Here is an 18,585-nt window from a genome sequence, read left to right on the forward strand (position 1 = left end):
TGGAGTCTCTGGTAGAGATACCATTTCTCTTTTCCAACATCTTTGTAATGTGACTCCCTTTCTCCATCTCCAAAGTAAGCAATGAAAGTCCCAGGCCTTGACACATAAATCCATGTTTCATAACTTCTGTTCCCATTTGGCCTACTTCGATAATTCATAGTAATCTAAAAAACTCAAGATCCTTTACCTTAATCCCTGATTGCAAAGATCTTCTGCCATGTGATATACTATATGCAGAAGGTCCAGGAGTTGGAATGTGGATATGATTGGGAGCCTTTCTTCTTCCTACCAGAGTTTGTGGTGAGAGACAGAGAGAGAGTGCACATCTTTACACTTCTGCTTCATCCACAGCAACCTGTTATTCAGAGTGGACTACCTCCACACAAATATAATTTCATATTTTGACTCCTGTTTCAAGGAGGGACAGTATCCATCCAATTACTTGAAGTCTTCTACTGTCTTAGCCATATCTGTCAACTATTTTTCATTTTGGAAACCCATGGCTTCTTACTATGGGAAAACTTAAGAAACTAAGTGACCAGGATCACTCCAGGCATGGACAAGAATGTTACCTGATCATGCACTAGAGTTTCAAGTAACTCTTTTATCTATATAAGTTAATTTATTTCAGACATTTCATTTTAGTGATGAAAAGATGATAAATAACTTGAAAACTTAAGTGTGTGAATATGAACTAGACTTAAGATTTTTAAAAAATTTGCCCTTTGTTGTTCATAAGTTTTCTCTGTTTGTATCCTCCTTTCCTCCTCTCTCTCCTTTCCTCCCTCCTTTTTGCCTTCTATCTTTTCTTCTCCTTCTTTCTCCTTATCACCTCCATACCCCCTGTCTTAATTAAGCTCAGCCCTATCCACAGGAAATCATGGTCTGCAAAAAGCATTAAAATATAAAAGATATGGTTTAAGAACCTTATTTTTGAGAGCCTAAAGAGCTCTGAAAATGTCCCAAAAAATTATATCTCTGGGTTTGTCATAGCTGTTTCATCACTGATATTATAGTACCTCCTTACATACAATATATAAAATAATTCAGTAATTTATATATTGATGTAGAGATAATTAAAGATGATTTTGATATATACAACTTTTTGGTAAAATGTTTTTATTTGAACCTAATCCTGTGTAAGATACCATGTCACCATCCTGGATTTCCAGAGATTTCATTTGTAAAATACGCTCTTCGGTTCTCTTGCATTGGTATGCTGAACTGCAAATAGCCATGTTTGAGATAAATCCTTTGGGAGGGGAGAGAGAGAAGGTCTGGTTGGGAAAATAAGCCCCCACACACAAGGGACTCAGACTGCTGTAAAGAGCTAATCATTAAATAAGATGGCTATACCTGTAATGCATTCCAGAATCGCATAGATGTATCTTACTGCTGAACATAAGGTAGGCAAGAGGGAAAAAAAGGGACTTAGAGAGTGTTAGCTAGAAATTTTCAGTGTTTATAGGGTTTGAGTGTTCAGATTGCTTCAGAGAATATAAGAGAAATAAGACTAGCTAATTCAAAGTCATTGCTATTTCCAAGACTCGGGACAGTAGTACCAGTGGACACAGATTTTGCCCCATCACTCACAGAACTTCTGAAATACTTTTTTTTTTCCTGAAATACCATTTGAGTTACTAATGTTCTAATGAAAGCTGCAAAAAATTGCCCAAGCAAATGCTTTGCTTTGGCCCTTAATGTTTTAAAATGAACCAGAGAAGCAACTTCATTACAGAAATTTCTTTCCTTTTTTCTCTTTCAGGAGAAGAGATACAGCAACTGTGCCTTGAAATTATGGTGACTCAAGCACAATCATCACAGAACGCAGCTGCACTGCTAGGCCTGTGGATGATACCACCACTTATCCACAGTCTGAGTGTATGTAGTAATTAAGATAGTTGAGCAGCAAGAGGACAAAGCTATTTGGGGAGAGATTAACATCCATTTGGGTGTGTGTTCTCCAAATCAAGAGTGGACAAATGGACATTTACAGAAATTGAGAGTAGCTAGCCAACAGATTGGAAAAATGATATGATTTAGAACCCCTCCATTGCCGTTACCAATCATGCTTTAACTACATTTATTAAAAGAAGTGTAATTGATGATCAGAGATACTAAAGTTCCTTCTCAAGCTCATATAACTAAAGTTACTTCAACCTCGGTTTGTTTGATGAGATGATATACATAGACATTTCAGTGAGTATTAAGAGACAGGCAAGACTCATCTATATGTTATATCATCCCTCTTCCCCTCCTCCTCCACCCCCCACCCTTCCCAAAGGAAGCAACAATTAAGCTGAACTTGAAGGCTTGATAGGATTTGGATAGGCATCAATTCAGAGCCCCTAGGGAAAGTAGGTGGAAGGGCATAGGTGGAAGAACTGGAATGTCATCTCTCCTAGACGTTCCTCTCGCAATGAGGAAGAAGTAATAGTATTTGTGATAAGAGTATAAGGATTAGCACCTTCCAGGCATTCAAAGGTAGATTGGAAGATCTATCACTTTAAAGAGGAAATTAACACAATACATACTTTTGACATTTCAAGCTAAGATAGAAAAAAAAATCCATTCTAGGATTTCTTAGAGGTTAATCCATTTATTAGAAGTAAGTTTTCTTCGTCATTGAATTCCCCCTGTAATCTGGCTTTAAATTTTGAAATTCATGCAAAACCCTTTACATTTTCAAACTCTTGGCTTTAGTTCCTATTCATCATTCAGCCTTTTCTACTGCTCCCAATGCTCTCTAAGTGAAAATGTATGCTATTGAGCTTTGTGCCCTCGCTGTGTACTTTCTTTTTATTACCTTACCTGTCTGTTCCAAATAACTTCTTTAGGATGCCACTTACTGAACATTTACTATATATCTGGTACTTGTCCGAACTTGGTGGATACTTAGAGAGATCACATTTAATCTCTACAATTATGCCAGGTCTTGTTTTAAAATACTTTTGAGTTATAATTTATATACCCTAAAAATGGTAATTTTAAGTGTAAACTTCTACCTTTACTACCTTTGTAAGTTTCTAGCTGATTTCAAGAATATCACTTAACAAAAGGTCACATAGGCCTATTTTTAATCAGTTTCTCTGTTCACAAATTTAGATCCAGGCTACCAATCACATCCTGTCTTCTTCTCCTCGTCCTCGTCTTTTTCTTTCTTCTTCTTCTTCTTCTTCTTCTTCTTCTTCTTCTTCTTCTTCTTCTTCTTCTTCTTCTTCTTCTTCTTCCTCTTCTTCTTCTTCTTCTTCCTCTTCCTCTTCCTCTTCCTCTTCCTCTTCCTCCTCCTCCTCCTCCTCCTCCTCCTCCTCCTCCTCCTCCTCCTCCTCCTCCTCCTCCTCCTCCTCCTCCTCCTTCTTCCTCTCTCTCCCTCTTTTTACTCCCTCTCCCTCTTCTTACTCCCTCCTCCCCCCCCTCCTCCTCCTCTTCTCTTTTTTGACAGTCCTGGGGCTTGAACTCAGGGCCTGGGCATTGTCCCTGAGCTTCTTTTGCTTAATGCTAACACTCTACAACTTGAACCACAGCATCACTTCTGGCTTTTTCTGAGTAGTTTACTGGAGATAATAGTCTCATGGACTTGTCTGCCCAGGATGGGTTTGAACCATACTCCTCAGATCTTAGCCTCTTGATTAGCTAGGATTATAGGCATGAGCCACCAGTACCCAGCCAATTATTTTTTTAGAAGAACTTTTATATAAATGTAAACTGCATATAAACATTAGAAATTCTTTAGAATAGAATCATAGTATGAGCTATTTTTGTATGTCTGCCTTACTTCTGAGAAATTTATTTCATACAGTAATAAACAGACAATTAGTAGTCAAACAAAGTTCGCATAGCTAATAAATGGAAGGACACTCTATGATACTACAGCTCTTTTTGAGTCAGGTATGTTTCTTAACAACCTGTGTAGTTGCCCTCAGAAACATTGCATTTTTAGCAGCCCTTCCATTTCATTGTTAGAGCTTAGTAGCTCTTTTCATTTGAAGTTGCATAGGATCATTTGTATCTTTTTAAATTTACAAATTGCTTTTTAATTTATATTTTTATTAGTTTATATAAAGTATACAAGGAGGGGATTCATTCTGACATTTCTATACATGCATACAATGTATTCCAGTCAATCTCATTCCTCTCGCTCACTTTTCTTCCCCTTTACTCCCTTCTAAAACTATTTCAACAGATTTCCTTGGTCTGTTTTCACACTGTATGCAACTACTCTTACTGTATCAATTTGCTTTTATCCTCCTTGTTATAGCTCAACTGCTTTCCATTTTTAATTTATTTCCTTATAAAATTATTGGAGATGGTATGTTTTTTTAAAAATGAATTCTGAAAAATGCATGCCAACTACATTGATCTTTTTGGAAAGTCACTGATTTAATTGTTGTATGTTACTATCTTTTAGTCTACTTCTTTTAGACTTACTGCCCCACTAATCTTACTTCTTTGAGTCTATGTCAAGTAAGAGAACTAATTAAGTAGCTTTTGGCTCTTGCAAACTTGGAGATGCCTTGGTCAGGTCCATATGCCCAACTGTGACAGTTCCTTGGTCAGAGGTCACCCCAGAATGACATTTCTTCATATATTTTACCTTCCTTCCTTGTATTTTCTTGTAAAAAAATTAATACTGTCAGATGCATCATTTAAGTAATTGATTTCCAGCAGGTGAGCCTTTCATCTCCAGGAACTATTTACTGGAGAACATGGCTTTTATAAAATTGAATAGCACTTGTCATTTACTTTCAGAAGTAGCATTTTATTCTCTTCTGTGAAAAGACTCAAGGTTTCAGCTGAATAATAGATTGGCAGATACAATATACACAAGAGTTAGTATGAATCACAAGTAATTTCAACAGCCAAACTTCCATGCATCAGTGACCCACTGGGCCATAAGGCTGTGAGAAAATGAGGGAAAAGGAAGTAATCTGACCTTTTTATTTCTGTCTTTCTTCACATTCAGCGATGACTTGAAGTTTTGACAACTGCAAACCCAGATTTACCTGTTTACATCTGACCTCTTCTGTTTTATATCCAGCTGAATATCAAGAAATACCTCCTAGTATCTGTACCTCTGTGGATAAAACACATCTCTGATGAACAGATCCAGGGCTTTGTGGAAAACTTAATGGTAGCAGCCTTTAATTCAGCTTCCTCGCTTTGCAATCCTGAGTTATGCCCAAGTGCCTTACAGGGTCTGAGCCAGGCCATGAAACTGCCCAGCCCAACCCACCACCTCTGGAATCTGCTCTCTGAAGCTTCTGGGAAAATTTTTGACCTTCTGCCAAATAAGATTCTGGTGAGGAACAAAAATATTTACATTCCTGACAATTTATGTTTGGGCCTCTTTAAAGTCATTTTGGCAAAGCTAGAAGGTGTGTGTTTTAGGATGTGGGTGGGAAGGCTAGCAAGAAATAACCACATTCTTCACAAGGCGTGTGTTTGCTTCCAAGATCTAAATTGAGGTTGAATATTTAGAACCAAAGTTATGAGTGAGTTTAAAAGTAGGTTAACCAGTGCTGCGTGCCCCTCCCCCCCAAAATGTTGCTAAGCCTTTTACCAGATGCCTGTAGAAGATGAGCAAGCTCAGAAATCTTTATCCTTTATTACTCAGAGTCCTTCGTCATATTGTCCAATATACTACTTACATCAAATAACTTAATATCCTGTCTCCTCTCAGAAGCCCTCTCAATTTGAATTTTACAAAAAGTCCTATAATCTACTTAGAACAATAGAATTTTGATGAGAAAATAAAATAAAATAAGAAAGATCTTTAATGATAAAAATTGAGCATACATTTTGGTTTGCTTGAAATTAAAACATGAGTTGATGTGCTTAGGGATAAACAAGCCTAATAATTTGCTAAAACATTAAGAATCAACTTATTTTCATTTTGGGTTACATTTGACATGCTGGGATTTTTCTTTACCAGAGAAATGATCTTGAGCTCTATATCAGTGTAGCAAAGTGCCTCTCAGAAATGACGGATGATGCTGCCAATCAAGTTGTCCATATCACTAAGGTAATAATGCACCTGTCTTTTCATTACTGAGGCAGAAATTACAAATTGAAGAATTGATTCATTATCCTTTTTCCTGAAGCTTGTTTTTATATTTTTTACTGGTTAATTTTAGGAAGTTGTCTTCTTATTTCATTGTTGAATCTAATGGCCAGCCTACTAGTGTGATTGATGCTTAGTATATGTTTAAATAGATGAATATATGGATGAGCAATTTTTTTTCTTGTTTTCTTTTCCAAGTCAGTACTGGGACTTGAATTCAGGGGCTGGGCACTGTCCCTGAACTCTTTTGCTCAAGGCTGGCACTTGTGGATTTTTGGTGGTTAATTAGAGATGAGTTTTATAGACCTTTCTGCCCAGGCTAACTTTGAATCAAAATCCTCATATCTCAGTCTCCTGAGTAACTAGGATTTATGAGCATGAGCCAATGGGGCTTAGCTAGTAATGGGAATATTCTAACCAAAAGCTTTCTGGTTTATAGAAGTCATAAGTAAATAGTTCTGTTCTTACATAGTTTTTTAATATCTGATACTATCCTTTTTGAATGCAGAAGGGTGGTAGATTGAAAAACAAGGACTGTTAGCCCTGACACCAGTAATTAACAAGTACTACCCCTTTCCACATTTAACAAATAAAATACAAAACACTGTTAAATTTAGGCCGCAGCTAATTAGTGAATAATTTTCAGCTTAAGTACATCCCAGTCATCATACTTACTTGAATATAATCTTGCCTATAGCTAATACAATGAACCCCTCCCCACCATTAGCTGGTGGACATGTCATTGTTTATTTCACTATATGTCAGGTTTGCCTATTCAGTTAGCTCCTTGAATTTCTGCATCCTACAGCAGTGGTTCTCAAAGTGTGGTCTCTGGGTTGACAGAATCAGTGCTGCCTACTAACTGATTAGGAGAATTTTCAAGTCTCACTCAACACTAGGTGTCCAATAGTCTGTTTTAAGTATCCCCAGAAAAATTCTAGTATATTGTCAGATTGAGAGTCACTATTGCAGAATACTTAAAATAGCTGCACTTTGGAAATTAGCTTGTTCTAAAGAAAAGCAGTAAAGGAAAGTAGTAAGAGAATGAACTCTGGTACCACACTGGCCTCTAGAACTTATTAATGGTGTGACCTTCATTAAGTTTCTTAACTTCTTTCTCCCTTAGTTTCTCCTCCAATAAAATGAAGATAATAGCGTCTACCTCTTAGGAATGTTTTGAGAGTTAAATGACTTGTTCTATAATAAGTACTTGGAATAGTGCCTGGCCCAGGGCAAAGACTCACTAATTATTTATTATGGTAATTAGTGCATTCAAATAAGTAACTATATTTTATTAATACACCATGTAATGTAATGTAATGAAATAAGGTATATAATTTACTTCTTGGTATCAAGAGCAAAAGGTCACAGTGCTACTCACCCAGGTTATTAAAAAATTGTCACTAGCACATGCAAAACAGTATTCTGATGTCATCAAAAGTGTTAGTCTTCTTTATTAAGTTAGTCAAAGCTTTTATTTGTTTTGGGCAGGAATATAAGTAAGAGTTTAGTGGTAGCACAGACCCTAGGTTCCAGTTCTTACAACATTACTTCTCATGTGTGCCAGAAAGTTATTTAGGCTCTGTTCTTCAATTTCTTCACCTGTAAAAGGATAATAATAATGAATGGTTGCAGAGGGTTGGTGTATGAATTCTTTTTTTTTTTTTTTTTTTTTTGCTGGTCGTGGGGCCTAAACTCTGGGCCTGGGTCCTGTCCCTCAGCTCTTCAGCTCAAGGCTAGCACTCTACCACTTGAGCCACAACACCACTTTCGGCATTGTCTGCTTATGTGGTGCTGAGGAATCAAACCCAGGGCTTCATGCATGCAAGGCAAGCACTCTACTACTAAGCCACCTTCCCAGCCCCAGGTATATTGAATTCATAACATAGAAATTCACAAATGCGGGCTGAGAAGGTGGCTCAGTGGTAGAGTGCTTGCCTTGCATGCATGAGGCCCTGGGTTTGATTCCCCAGCACCACATAAGCAGAAAAAAAAAAAAAAAGAAATTCACAAATGCATTGGTTTGAAAAAAAAAATCTTAGTTCCTTTAAAACTATTGAGAACCTCAAAGAAGTCTGACTTAATTTGGATTAAATCCACTGATATTCACATTAACAGGAGTTAAAATTAGAAAAAAATGCTAAAATATATTTTCTAACACATACACAAAATAGTGAGAAAAGTGGCATTATTAACATTTTTTTAAATCTCTTTAAATCTGGCTTAGAAAACAGCTGAATTTTTATGGGAGTTTTCATTCAATGTAGTGTGAAATTATTTTTATAAAGCATGTAAAGAAATTTCAACCTCACCAATAAGTAGATGGAAAGAGGAAGAATGTGTTCATAGTCTTTTTCATTAATTACAGGTATTCTGCACCAAAACTCAATAACTGGTAGTTTCTTAAAGGTATTGTATAATCCAACCATTTCAGTGAAATGCATATACTTTTATTATAACCCCTTAGTTGGTCTTGGGCTTCAGGTCTTTTACTCATGATTTTCTAATGTCATACATTGGTTATTGGAAAAGGTTGGATCACTGAATTTTGAAGTTGAGACATTTCATTTTACAGTATCAAAACATCATAATTTTATTACTCCCCAGAAAAGCATTCTGCATATTGAAAAATTTTCAATCAAAAAATAGCAGATAAAATTTTTCTAAAATTCTAATTTTCACTATAAAGCTCATTTTTTATCATTGGGAACAAATACTGTCACGCATTTTCCTTGAACTGGCTTGGCTCATTTCCTTCATATTTTAATAAAGCAGTCTGTTATATAGCCAGTTTAAAAAAAATCACAATTTGTCTATTGTTCTTTCAAGTAAGAAGGGTAGCTAATTAGCTCCCAACAATGATAAGTGTTTCTTCCTGAGACAGCCAAAATCCCTCCATGTATTTCCCAGTTTGGAACAGGATATAAAAAAGTTATACACTCAAGGGCCAAGGTTTAATGACACTAATAATTTTTTAGTATTTACAAGGCAATTTTAAACAAACCTGGCATTTTTTAAAAACTTGTAATCACTGGCAATGAATAATACAATGAACACTAGTATACTTTGGTGCAATCATTAAAAAAAAAAAAATGTTTGACCTTGTAGAACTTCTTCAGTAGCCTTGGGATTTCCAGAGGTCTGTGCAATCACATTTTGAAAGCTGCTGAACTGATACATGTTAAGTACTTAGAATGGTGTTTGACCTATGACAAGTACTGTATTAGAATAGTTATCCTCTTATTATTATCTGTGCATATGAACCTGTTAACCTCCAAACTCATTCATGATTTTCTTGAAGAAACAGTAGGTGACATTTGGACCCTCTACTGTGTGTGCATTTTAATATAGCAGACATGCAGATAGGTCTCTGCTGCAGGAAAGGAATAACATTAGCATGTGGAACAATACCATCAGGCTCACCCTTTTTGTTTTGCCCTTACCTGGAGGCTTTGTAGCTACTCCATTTCATAATGGCTGAACAATTTCTTTTTTGCAGAATAATGTGGAAAAGGCTACCTTCATCAAGCTGTACTTGGTTTCTCAAGGACGATTCCCCTTGATGAGTCTAACTGATATGCTCAGTGTCACTGTGCAGCACCACAACAGAGAAATACTTGCCTGGATGATTCTGCATAGCTTGTACCATGCACGGATTGTGAGCCATGCCAACACAGGTGAGGCCAGCTGGGGTAAACCACAAGGACAGAAAAAGATCTGCCTGCTGGTCCTTGCAGTTGTCTTCTCAGCTAGTTTAAAAGTTAGTTCAGTGCTTTTCTGACTTCTAACCAGGAACAAAGAATGCCTTAGGCAAAAATGAGCAGCTATAGCTCATAACATTCACTTCTTGGATATAGAAATAAATCCTGTTGAGGGTTTGTATGTTGTACTTAGCTCTCTAGTCCTTCAAGGATACAAATAAGCACACCAGGTTGCTCTTGTCAGTTTAACTTAGTTTCTCAAACACACAAGGTATAGTTTGATACTGCCTAAAATACCTCATTCCCAATTAATGGGTGTGTGTGTGTGTGTGTGTGTGTGTGTGTGTGTGTGTGTGTGTGTGTGTGTGTGTGTGTGTGTGTGTGTGTGTGTGTGTGTGTGTGTGTGTGTGTGTGTGTGTGTGTGTGTGTGTGTGTGTGTGTGTGTGTGTGTGTGTGGTTATTTAATAAGCAAACAGAAAAAAATCAAATAGTTATTCTGTAGAAAACTTCTTGAGTAAAAATACTAAAACCTGGCCACGCTAATTTTAAGCCTCAAGTTAATCAGTCACAAGGTACAACTTTTAGACCATTTTAGACATTACATTTTAATAGTCACCTGAAAGCACAGTTCCTCTATGGCCCATTTGATCTTTTTTACCAGTGCTTATTATTTCTCAACACTGAATCCAGATTCTGAGTGGCCCCTGGCTTTATGGGTCAGATGTGGCAGGGAAGCCATTGGGATCCTAGGTAAGTTGTCCTTATGGCTTTGATGGAAAATAGACAAACATCATTGTAGTAATTACTCAGTAAGACTGTATTGGAAAATTACATTCATCCTCCTCAGCAATTGAGACAATTTCCTTGTATCTGCTTAGTGTCTACATGCTGAAAAGTGAACTTGTGATTTAAAAACATGAATCTTTATTTAGTTTTATTTGAAACAAAAGTGTGCTTGAAAAATCTAGTAGCTATTTCCAATTAAGCATAAAGATATTTATAAGTTAATCACTTGATATTGCCTTTGTCTCTAATATGAAATTCTGAAATAAAATTCTCATTTTCCTCTTAGTTTTTAAAAACCTTCCTAAATAGCTTTCGCCTTGCTGAGAATCCTCATTCTTTTCTTTTACAAAGGATAAAAATCAGTATTTATGCATTCATTTGTTCTCTCAGTGGCTGGTTTACTTTTTAATGACTTTGGGATACGTCTATTCTTACCATTTGGCATAAATTGGGAACACTTAAGTAACAACTAATTACTCAAGCTTCAATAGTACTGAATAATTGGCTTGCTGGACTTTCCTAGTGTGCTTAATATTGAGAAAAATTCTAATAAATATAATTTAGCACTAGTAAGCAGGAAAACTTGAAGGATAAATTTACTTTTGAAAATAAAGACCAAAATATTATTTCTAGCTATGAATAGTGTCAACTCTCTCCAAGCATTGACAATTCTTAGGGATTGCAGAAAGAATTCAGATTGTTTAGTAGAATCCTTACCAGGTGTCCTGTGTTATTACTGAGCTCTTCTACATTCCAAAGGAAAATCATTAGGTAGTAAGAAATGTCTTCTTTGTTTCAGGAGTGTTGAAGAGAATGGAGTGGCTCTTGGAACTGATGGGTTATATCCGAAATATTGCTTACCAGTCAACATCTATTCACAATGTGGCTCTTGATGAGGTACAGTCTACAGGAGTTGCTTGTAGCTTCCTTAATCAACTCACAAAGAGATAAAGGTTACTTTGGCTCACTGTTTTAGTTTACAACCAGTGGACCTCATTTCTTTGGGCCTGGGGTGAAGCAGTACATGGAAAAAGGAACACACCTTAGGGAGCAAAGCTGCTCACTGCATTGCCAGTACACTAAAGAGAAGAAGATGAAGGAGTCAGGGTCCCACAACCCCTTCAAGAGCACACCCACAAGGACCCAAAGACCTCCCATTAGGTTCTTCTGCCTAAAGGTTCCACTGCCTTTCAATAGTACCACCCTGGAGGCTAAGTCTGTAACACATGGGCTTGTAAAGGATATTCAAGACCCAAACTGTAGCACACTACTTGCAGCTTTTCTTTTTCTCCCTACTTTCTTCCTCTCTTCCTCACTTTCTCTTTTTCTTTTTATTCTTTCTCTTCCTCCCTGCCTCTCTCCCTCTTCCTTCCTTCCTTCCTTCCTTCCTTCCTTCCTTCCTTCCTTCCAGCACTGGGGTTTCAGCTAAAGACATTGTGCTTGCTCACTTAGCTGGCATTCTCTTACTTGAACCACAACTCTGGTCAGTTATCTGCTGGTTATTTTTAATAGGTCTTTAGAACTTTTCTTCCTGGGTTGACTTCAAACTTCAAACCTCTGGATCTCAGTCTCCTGAGTAGCTAGGATTGCAGGCATGAACGATCAGTTTCCAGTTTCTTCCTTTCATATTTGAGAAAAACTGGTAATACTTCTATTCTTACCCTTCTTAGAAACACCCAGGATTGTACTATGAGAAATATTTTTGATAGATTATTTTTTAAATATGATGTACAGAATCCATAGGGCACTAAAAATGCCTAATGTGAAGGAGATTCCTGATATGTATGCAAATTATCAGTATATGTGCCAGTACTTCATGCACACATGTATTAGAGGGGATTGTTCATCACAGTTGCAGTATGAACTATGACCCCTGGAAAGTAAAAACCTCTTGCAGTGGGTGATTTTTAAAAGAAAAAGATAAATACATAAAATGAAAATAGCTCTTTTCCATTCTTTTCTTAATTTAAGTGCTGTGTATTTTTTCATCTTTTTAAAAAAACTTATTGTCAAGGTGATGTATAGAGAGGTTATAGTTATGTACGTAAGATTGTGAGTACATTTCTTGTCATACCTCTCCCTCAGCTTTATCCTACTTTCTCTCCCCTCAATGTCTCCCCCAAGTTGTAAAGTTCATTTCCAACATATTTTTAATAGAAGAATTTTCTCTGTAGTAATGCTCCAAGAGTGAGTAAAATTTGCATAAACTGGGGTGTTCTTTGCAATTCTACCTAGTTTTTCAAGAGTGTCTTTTTAATTTTTTGAAAGTTTAGTTATTAAATTAGAAATTTTATGAGACTGTGAACCTTTTAGGGTTTTTCTGAGCTATCATAATCTGTCCTCTTCTGACCCCTTAAGTTTTTATTAATTTGCTTTGTATTTTTACAAAAAATTGAAACCTCCAAGAAAATTAAAATTGAAGGAAGAAGTATTTTAGTGAAAGTAATTCAATAACTTGGAGGTACACTTATTATCAATGTCTAACTCTTTATGAGTTTACATTATTATATGATCTGAATGGACTCTAGATTTTCCAAATATATCGAGACTTCTTGTTCAAAAACAAAATCAGATAATATTTTTAAATATACCTCTTAATATTTTAATTATTTAAAAACACCAAAAACAAAGGAGTGTTTGGATATTTGTGTGATCAGGAATTGTGTTTCTCCTAAAATGTTAGAACAAAAATAAAACTGTTGAACCTTCTGTCTTCACAAAATAGGACTAAAAATCTGCCCTAAAAGGTGTTTTCATTATGTATGGAAATTAAGTTTGCTGTCCAGTTAAGTTTTCTTATGGGGTAGGGACACAGAAAAGGAGAAGTAGGTGAAAGGGAAGATAACTTTGTATTATGATAGGGTTCAGGTATGTGACATGTTCCTTTGAATTGTTAAAACATATGCCTCTTCTGTCTTTATTGTAGGCTTTGGACTTCTTGTTGTTAATATTTGCTGCGGCAGTGGTGGCTTGGGCAGACCATGATGCTCCACTCCTCCTTGATCTTACTGCCAGTTGGTTGCCATGGCATCAGGAGAATGGCCCAGCTGGGCCAGCATCAAGCTTCCTTGGCAGGAGTCCAATGCACAGGGTCACTCTGCAGGAGGTTCTCACTCTCCTTCCCAATAGCATGCTGCTGCTGCTGCAGAAAGAGCCATGGAAGGAACAGACCCAGAAGGTGAGCCTGGTAGCCACCTGCTTAGCTGGTGGGCAGGCAGGCTTTTGTCTCTAGAAGTTCCTGCTGTAGAATTGAAGTGGTAGTTCAGTAAAACTTGAATCACACCACAGGCTTCCCTATGTAGCCCCAGATCTCAGCAGGATGCAGAGACAGCCCAGGTAACTGCTGATTTTGAACAACAGCAATCACAATAGCAACAACTTGCTTACAGTCGGGGGTTAGGCTGGAAAGAAAAATCTATACTTTCATTCATTTTTTTGGAGGCACATGTACTCTGATCTTCAAGAAGAAAGAGTAGTAAATTTCAGGTGAGAATCTTAAAGTGAGGACAAGAAGGAAGGTACATTCAAGATTCAAGCATGGTGAGTAAGCAGGTAAGCAGGATACAGTTGTGAGGAGCAAGGAAGGGAAAGTGACCAGTAATGTCTGAGCTGACTCAGGGGACTCTTCCCAGGGGGAATGTAGGGCTGGAACATCTATTTTCTTGCAGAGTAGTTAAGGCTGCCCATCGCTTATTCTATGCTACACACTCACTGCAAGTACTGTCATGACCTTAGCCTGAGGGAGATGTCAAATATAGTTTTGCTATCACCCCTTCTCTGAGAAACACCCAAGTTGTAGGTTTTAAATAGCAAGGTCCCTGATCTGTTGGCAGAACATGTGAAAATTCTGTGCTCCCTGTCCTTGACTTATCATTAATATAGTTAGTTGGAAGATTCTTTTTTTGAATCTCATTTAATCAAAACTGGATTTTATATGAAGTTAAAAGCTTACAACTAACTTTGTTGCTTATATTTGAAATCTGAACATTAATCTTTTAAAACATTTCTGAGCAGTGAACCCACAGTTTGTTTATGCATAATTCTCCTAAGTTCCTCAACTAAAATGTTGTTTCCCCTTAGATTAGATAAGCATTCGTAGTACTTTCTTAACTTTTTTACTTTATGTTCTATTTTTAATCAAAATAAATTTACATGTGATCTCCCATTTTGTTATTTCTGGATCAAGACAGTGTTCACTTTGGACTACAGGGCAGACATCTTGCTTTGATTATATATTTGGATGCTTGGTTTATTTGCTTCTGTTAGAATATTATAAAAACCAAATTGAGAAAAGGAAAGAAATACAAGAGAAAAATTGAATTAAAGCAGGAGTTAGAATTATTTTCTTTTTCTTTCCTTAATCCAGCTTCACATATCTGAAGTTGAAATCTGTAGGGAAAGATTAGTAACATTTAGTCATCAATGACATTATCCTGTATCTAATTTGAAAACAATTTGGGCTGCATCCTGGGAAATCATTCAAACTCATGAGTACTATGAGCTTTTATCTCATTTTTAGGATTTATTCACAGTTAACATGCTTGGCTTTACCGACAATATTTTATGCTCTTTCTCTTGCATTTCAACTTCCTTCTTTTCATATTAATTTGGGCACATTATTCTCATTTACAGAAATAGATTTCATTTCAGTAATAAGAGCTTATATCTGATAGGTTTCTGTTTGGTGCCAGCCTAATGCATACAGGGCAAAATGTATATAGAAATAGTGGAAATGAACGTGATGCAAAGAAAGCACATCATTTTGCAGCCAGGAGTAGCTGGGCTCAATTCCTGACCCTGGGAATAGACTTGGGTAGTTATTAGCAGATCTGGGCTTCTCTGAATGATAGCAGTTAATGTTCATGGCCTCCATATCTTATGGTCTTAAATCTCTGTCTAAAACCCATATTTTGTTCTTGGTCCATGTCTCATTTCTACTCCTTCAGCCTAGGCAAGAGTTGCCTACATATTGCACTTTCCCTCAAGTGTGCTGGCCTGGGAGACTGACTGATCTCATGGTGATAATAGCATTCTGTTCACTGTCACTGTTCTTTTTCATTCTAGTTCATTGACTGGCTATTCAGCATCATAGAAAGTCCTAAAGAAGCCCTCTCAGCAAAGTCCAAGGATCTTTTGAAAGGTATTACACTTCAAGATTATATCCATGTAGATGAAAAGCATCAACTCTTGTCTAGTGTACAGAACAGCATATTATGATATTGGTTTATGAAAAATCTCTTCTTTGTGTACCTCAATAATCGGGCTTGATCACTAATGTAGCATTTTCAGCCAGAAACTGGATTCTTAAAATGTTCCAGTACTTGTAAATTTAACTTTTAGATAAATCTAATTTTAGCTTGTACTTATCATCTGTGTCTTGGGACTTGGGGATTTGGAGCCAGTAGCTGCTGCTGATGGCTTGGAGTTGCCATACAATATTGCACTGACTATGTTATATCTGTTGGTCTCTTCTGTGATAATTTATCTGGGCTTTCTATTTGCCAAATAAGAATTTGTGAGTTGTGATCCTTCTTCCAACCCCCAAAGGAAACCTGTGGATGTTGAAATAGTGTCCCACATGATTCTAATAGAACACAGAACTTCACTAAAAATCTAGACTGTAATCTGATATATTTTTAAATGATCCATCTCCAGAGACTTGCTGACTCTGTTCATTTGTCTGTGAGAGTTTGAAGTAATTTTTAATAGTCCTGGACCCATAATACGATTGGTTTCTATGATACAAAGTTAATAACTGAAACCAAGTGTTAAACAGTCCAACGAAACATGTATTCATTTGATTATATTTTCATGACCTTACTATTAGAGTCACCATAGTTGTGTAACCTGGTTTATATACATTCCTTCACATTCCTACATTGTACATATATTTGTAGTAATATTGCAAAATAAGATATATGATACATATATAATATATAATGTATATATTACATATAATATATAATTATATATAATAAAATAAGAATATATAATGTATATTATATATAATATATAATTACATATAATAATAAAATAAGATATATAAGAATTACTCAGAATTTGTCTTCTTTAAATTGATCCCCAAGGGACTCGTGACAGAGCAGAAACAGTTGATGTGTACATGTCCAAATATAATTTACTACGGTCATAACTATTCTTTTGAGCATAAGAGCTCAATTTTCATATGATTGTGGGTTTTATATTTTTAGCATTAAGTAAGCACCTAATGGAGATAACACTTATGAAGAATAAATTAAGTAAATTTTATATGAGGTAGATTTTTTATAAAGAACACACATGTAATTAGCACTCATATCAAGAAAAGGAACATCATTAAGCCTCTCAGAAGTCAGTTTCCAAGTCATCTTTGTAAATTTCATTATCAGCTGAATATACAGTAACTAAAAAACTTTCCCTCAACCTTTAAAATGGTTTTCTGCCTTAACAATTTGCCAAGACTTGATGGGAATTCTTAATCTTGAAGATAAGCTGAGAAAAAGCCAACCTCTGCTCTGATACCTTTTTGATCAAAATGACCTTTTCAAGTGGAGCTATACCAAATGCAAGTGTTCTCCCTCTCTCTTTTTGTCTCCTTAGCCACCCTGCTATCCTTAAGAGTTCTCCCAGAGTTTAAGAAGAAAGCCGTGTGGTCCAGAGCATATGGATGGTGAACAGTTTTACAGTAGTCAACAGCATTTTCAGTTAATGCAACAAACCAAAGAAATAGACATTTTTCAGAATTCACATCTGAGATTGGTGACACATTGATCCTTACAGTTAAGGGTCATGAGAAGGTGGCCATATTACTGACAGCTTGACACATGCTTGGCCAGGAGAACGTGAATTCCTTTGGTACCCAGGCCACGTGAGACTGAAATAGGAGCATGAATATTGCTGATTTGGCCAGAGTTCAATATGAAGATGTTCTTTGTGGAAACTTCTCTTAAACTCTAGTAAAATTATCTTGTAAACTTTGTGCATGTGACTTTTGTTTTAATAGTGTTGGAGATGAGTTTGCTTACAAAGCAAATTGTAACGGTGACAGTAATCTTATGTATATCCCAATAATGATGTCCCCTCCACTTGGTTGTCCGTATCACTTCAGGTAAGAAATTATTCCCTCAAGATATTTCCATTTAGTCTGCAAAATTAGAAGTCTCTACTGTTTGAGGCCAGATGTTCCTAACTATATACAAAAGGAAATTTCCCTTACAAGCCCTTTTCTGTTAGTTTTTGAAAATGTAAGTTGCCAAGATAAATAGCTTGTGGGGATATACTAACAAATTAATATGTGGAGTTAAAGCTGTGTTATGTCTCTCAGAAGTATCCAAACACACTCACTCTTGATTTGAAAAGTGTACATTTAGAACAGATGTGAAGATCCATTTAAATATCTAAAAACTTCTTTGTGTTTTATTTGCAATATAATGGTTCCATGGTAACTAAGAGGTTGTTATCTAAAAGTTTTTTGCATTTAATTGCTAGAAGTTAGCTTCTCTTGAAGTGATAGTATGTGGATATCTGGCTTTTGGGAAGTAAGTATGAGGGAGGTACCCTCATGAATGGGATTAGGGAATTTATTAGAAGAGACTTGGGAGAGATGATTTCTTTTCCATCATGTGAGGATACAGCAAGAAGGCATCTTATGTGCAGAGCACAAAGGAGACTCAGTTGTTATCTTGGAACTTCACCAAGAACTAAAAAGTTACATGGATCCTAACATCTGTTTTTTCCCGAGCCCCTAGAAATTGTGAAAAACCTATTTCTGTTGTCTGACTCACTCAGTTTACAATATGTTTTATAAGAGTCCAAGCTAAGAGCGCCATTGACAACAATATATGAGGTACTGCTATAACCAATATAAAAATGTAGAAGCAGCTTGTAGAAGTTGTTAGAGTTCTGAGATACATGGTAGGAAATGCCAGTATTAACTTTTAGCAATTTTTTAAGAGATGAGAAAGAAGAGGAGAGAAATAGAGAGGAAGCTTCTGTCTTTTTAGGAACTATATAAGAAATAATCATAAGCAGTGGTATAAA

The 18,585-nt window shown here is 36.3% G+C and overlaps 1 protein-coding gene across 1 annotated transcript in view; it reads left to right on the forward strand.

Moving 5' to 3' along the window:
* The window catches only part of Focad (focadhesin), a 279,696-nt gene extending 262,172 nt beyond the window's left edge, over window positions 1–17,524 (forward strand). The window contains exons 37-44 of the mRNA XM_070007985.1: window positions 1,766–1,881; window positions 5,039–5,299; window positions 5,933–6,022; window positions 9,561–9,738; window positions 11,348–11,445; window positions 13,475–13,726; window positions 15,613–15,688; window positions 17,146–17,524. Of these exons, the coding sequence (XP_069864086.1) occupies window positions 1,766–1,881; window positions 5,039–5,299; window positions 5,933–6,022; window positions 9,561–9,738; window positions 11,348–11,445; window positions 13,475–13,726; window positions 15,613–15,688; window positions 17,146–17,219 (1,145 nt within the window). The 3' untranslated portion in view covers window positions 17,220–17,524. The remainder of the gene's footprint in view (window positions 1–1,765; window positions 1,882–5,038; window positions 5,300–5,932; window positions 6,023–9,560; window positions 9,739–11,347; window positions 11,446–13,474; window positions 13,727–15,612; window positions 15,689–17,145) is intronic.
* Window positions 17,525–18,585: the final 1,061 nt, after the last annotated feature.

The sequence above is a fragment of the Dipodomys merriami genome, unplaced genomic scaffold, assembly GCF_024711535.1.
Source record: "Dipodomys merriami isolate MVZ:Mamm:240054 unplaced genomic scaffold, mDipMer1.0.p SCAF_11, whole genome shotgun sequence".
Taxonomy (NCBI): Eukaryota; Metazoa; Chordata; class Mammalia; order Rodentia; family Heteromyidae; genus Dipodomys; species Dipodomys merriami.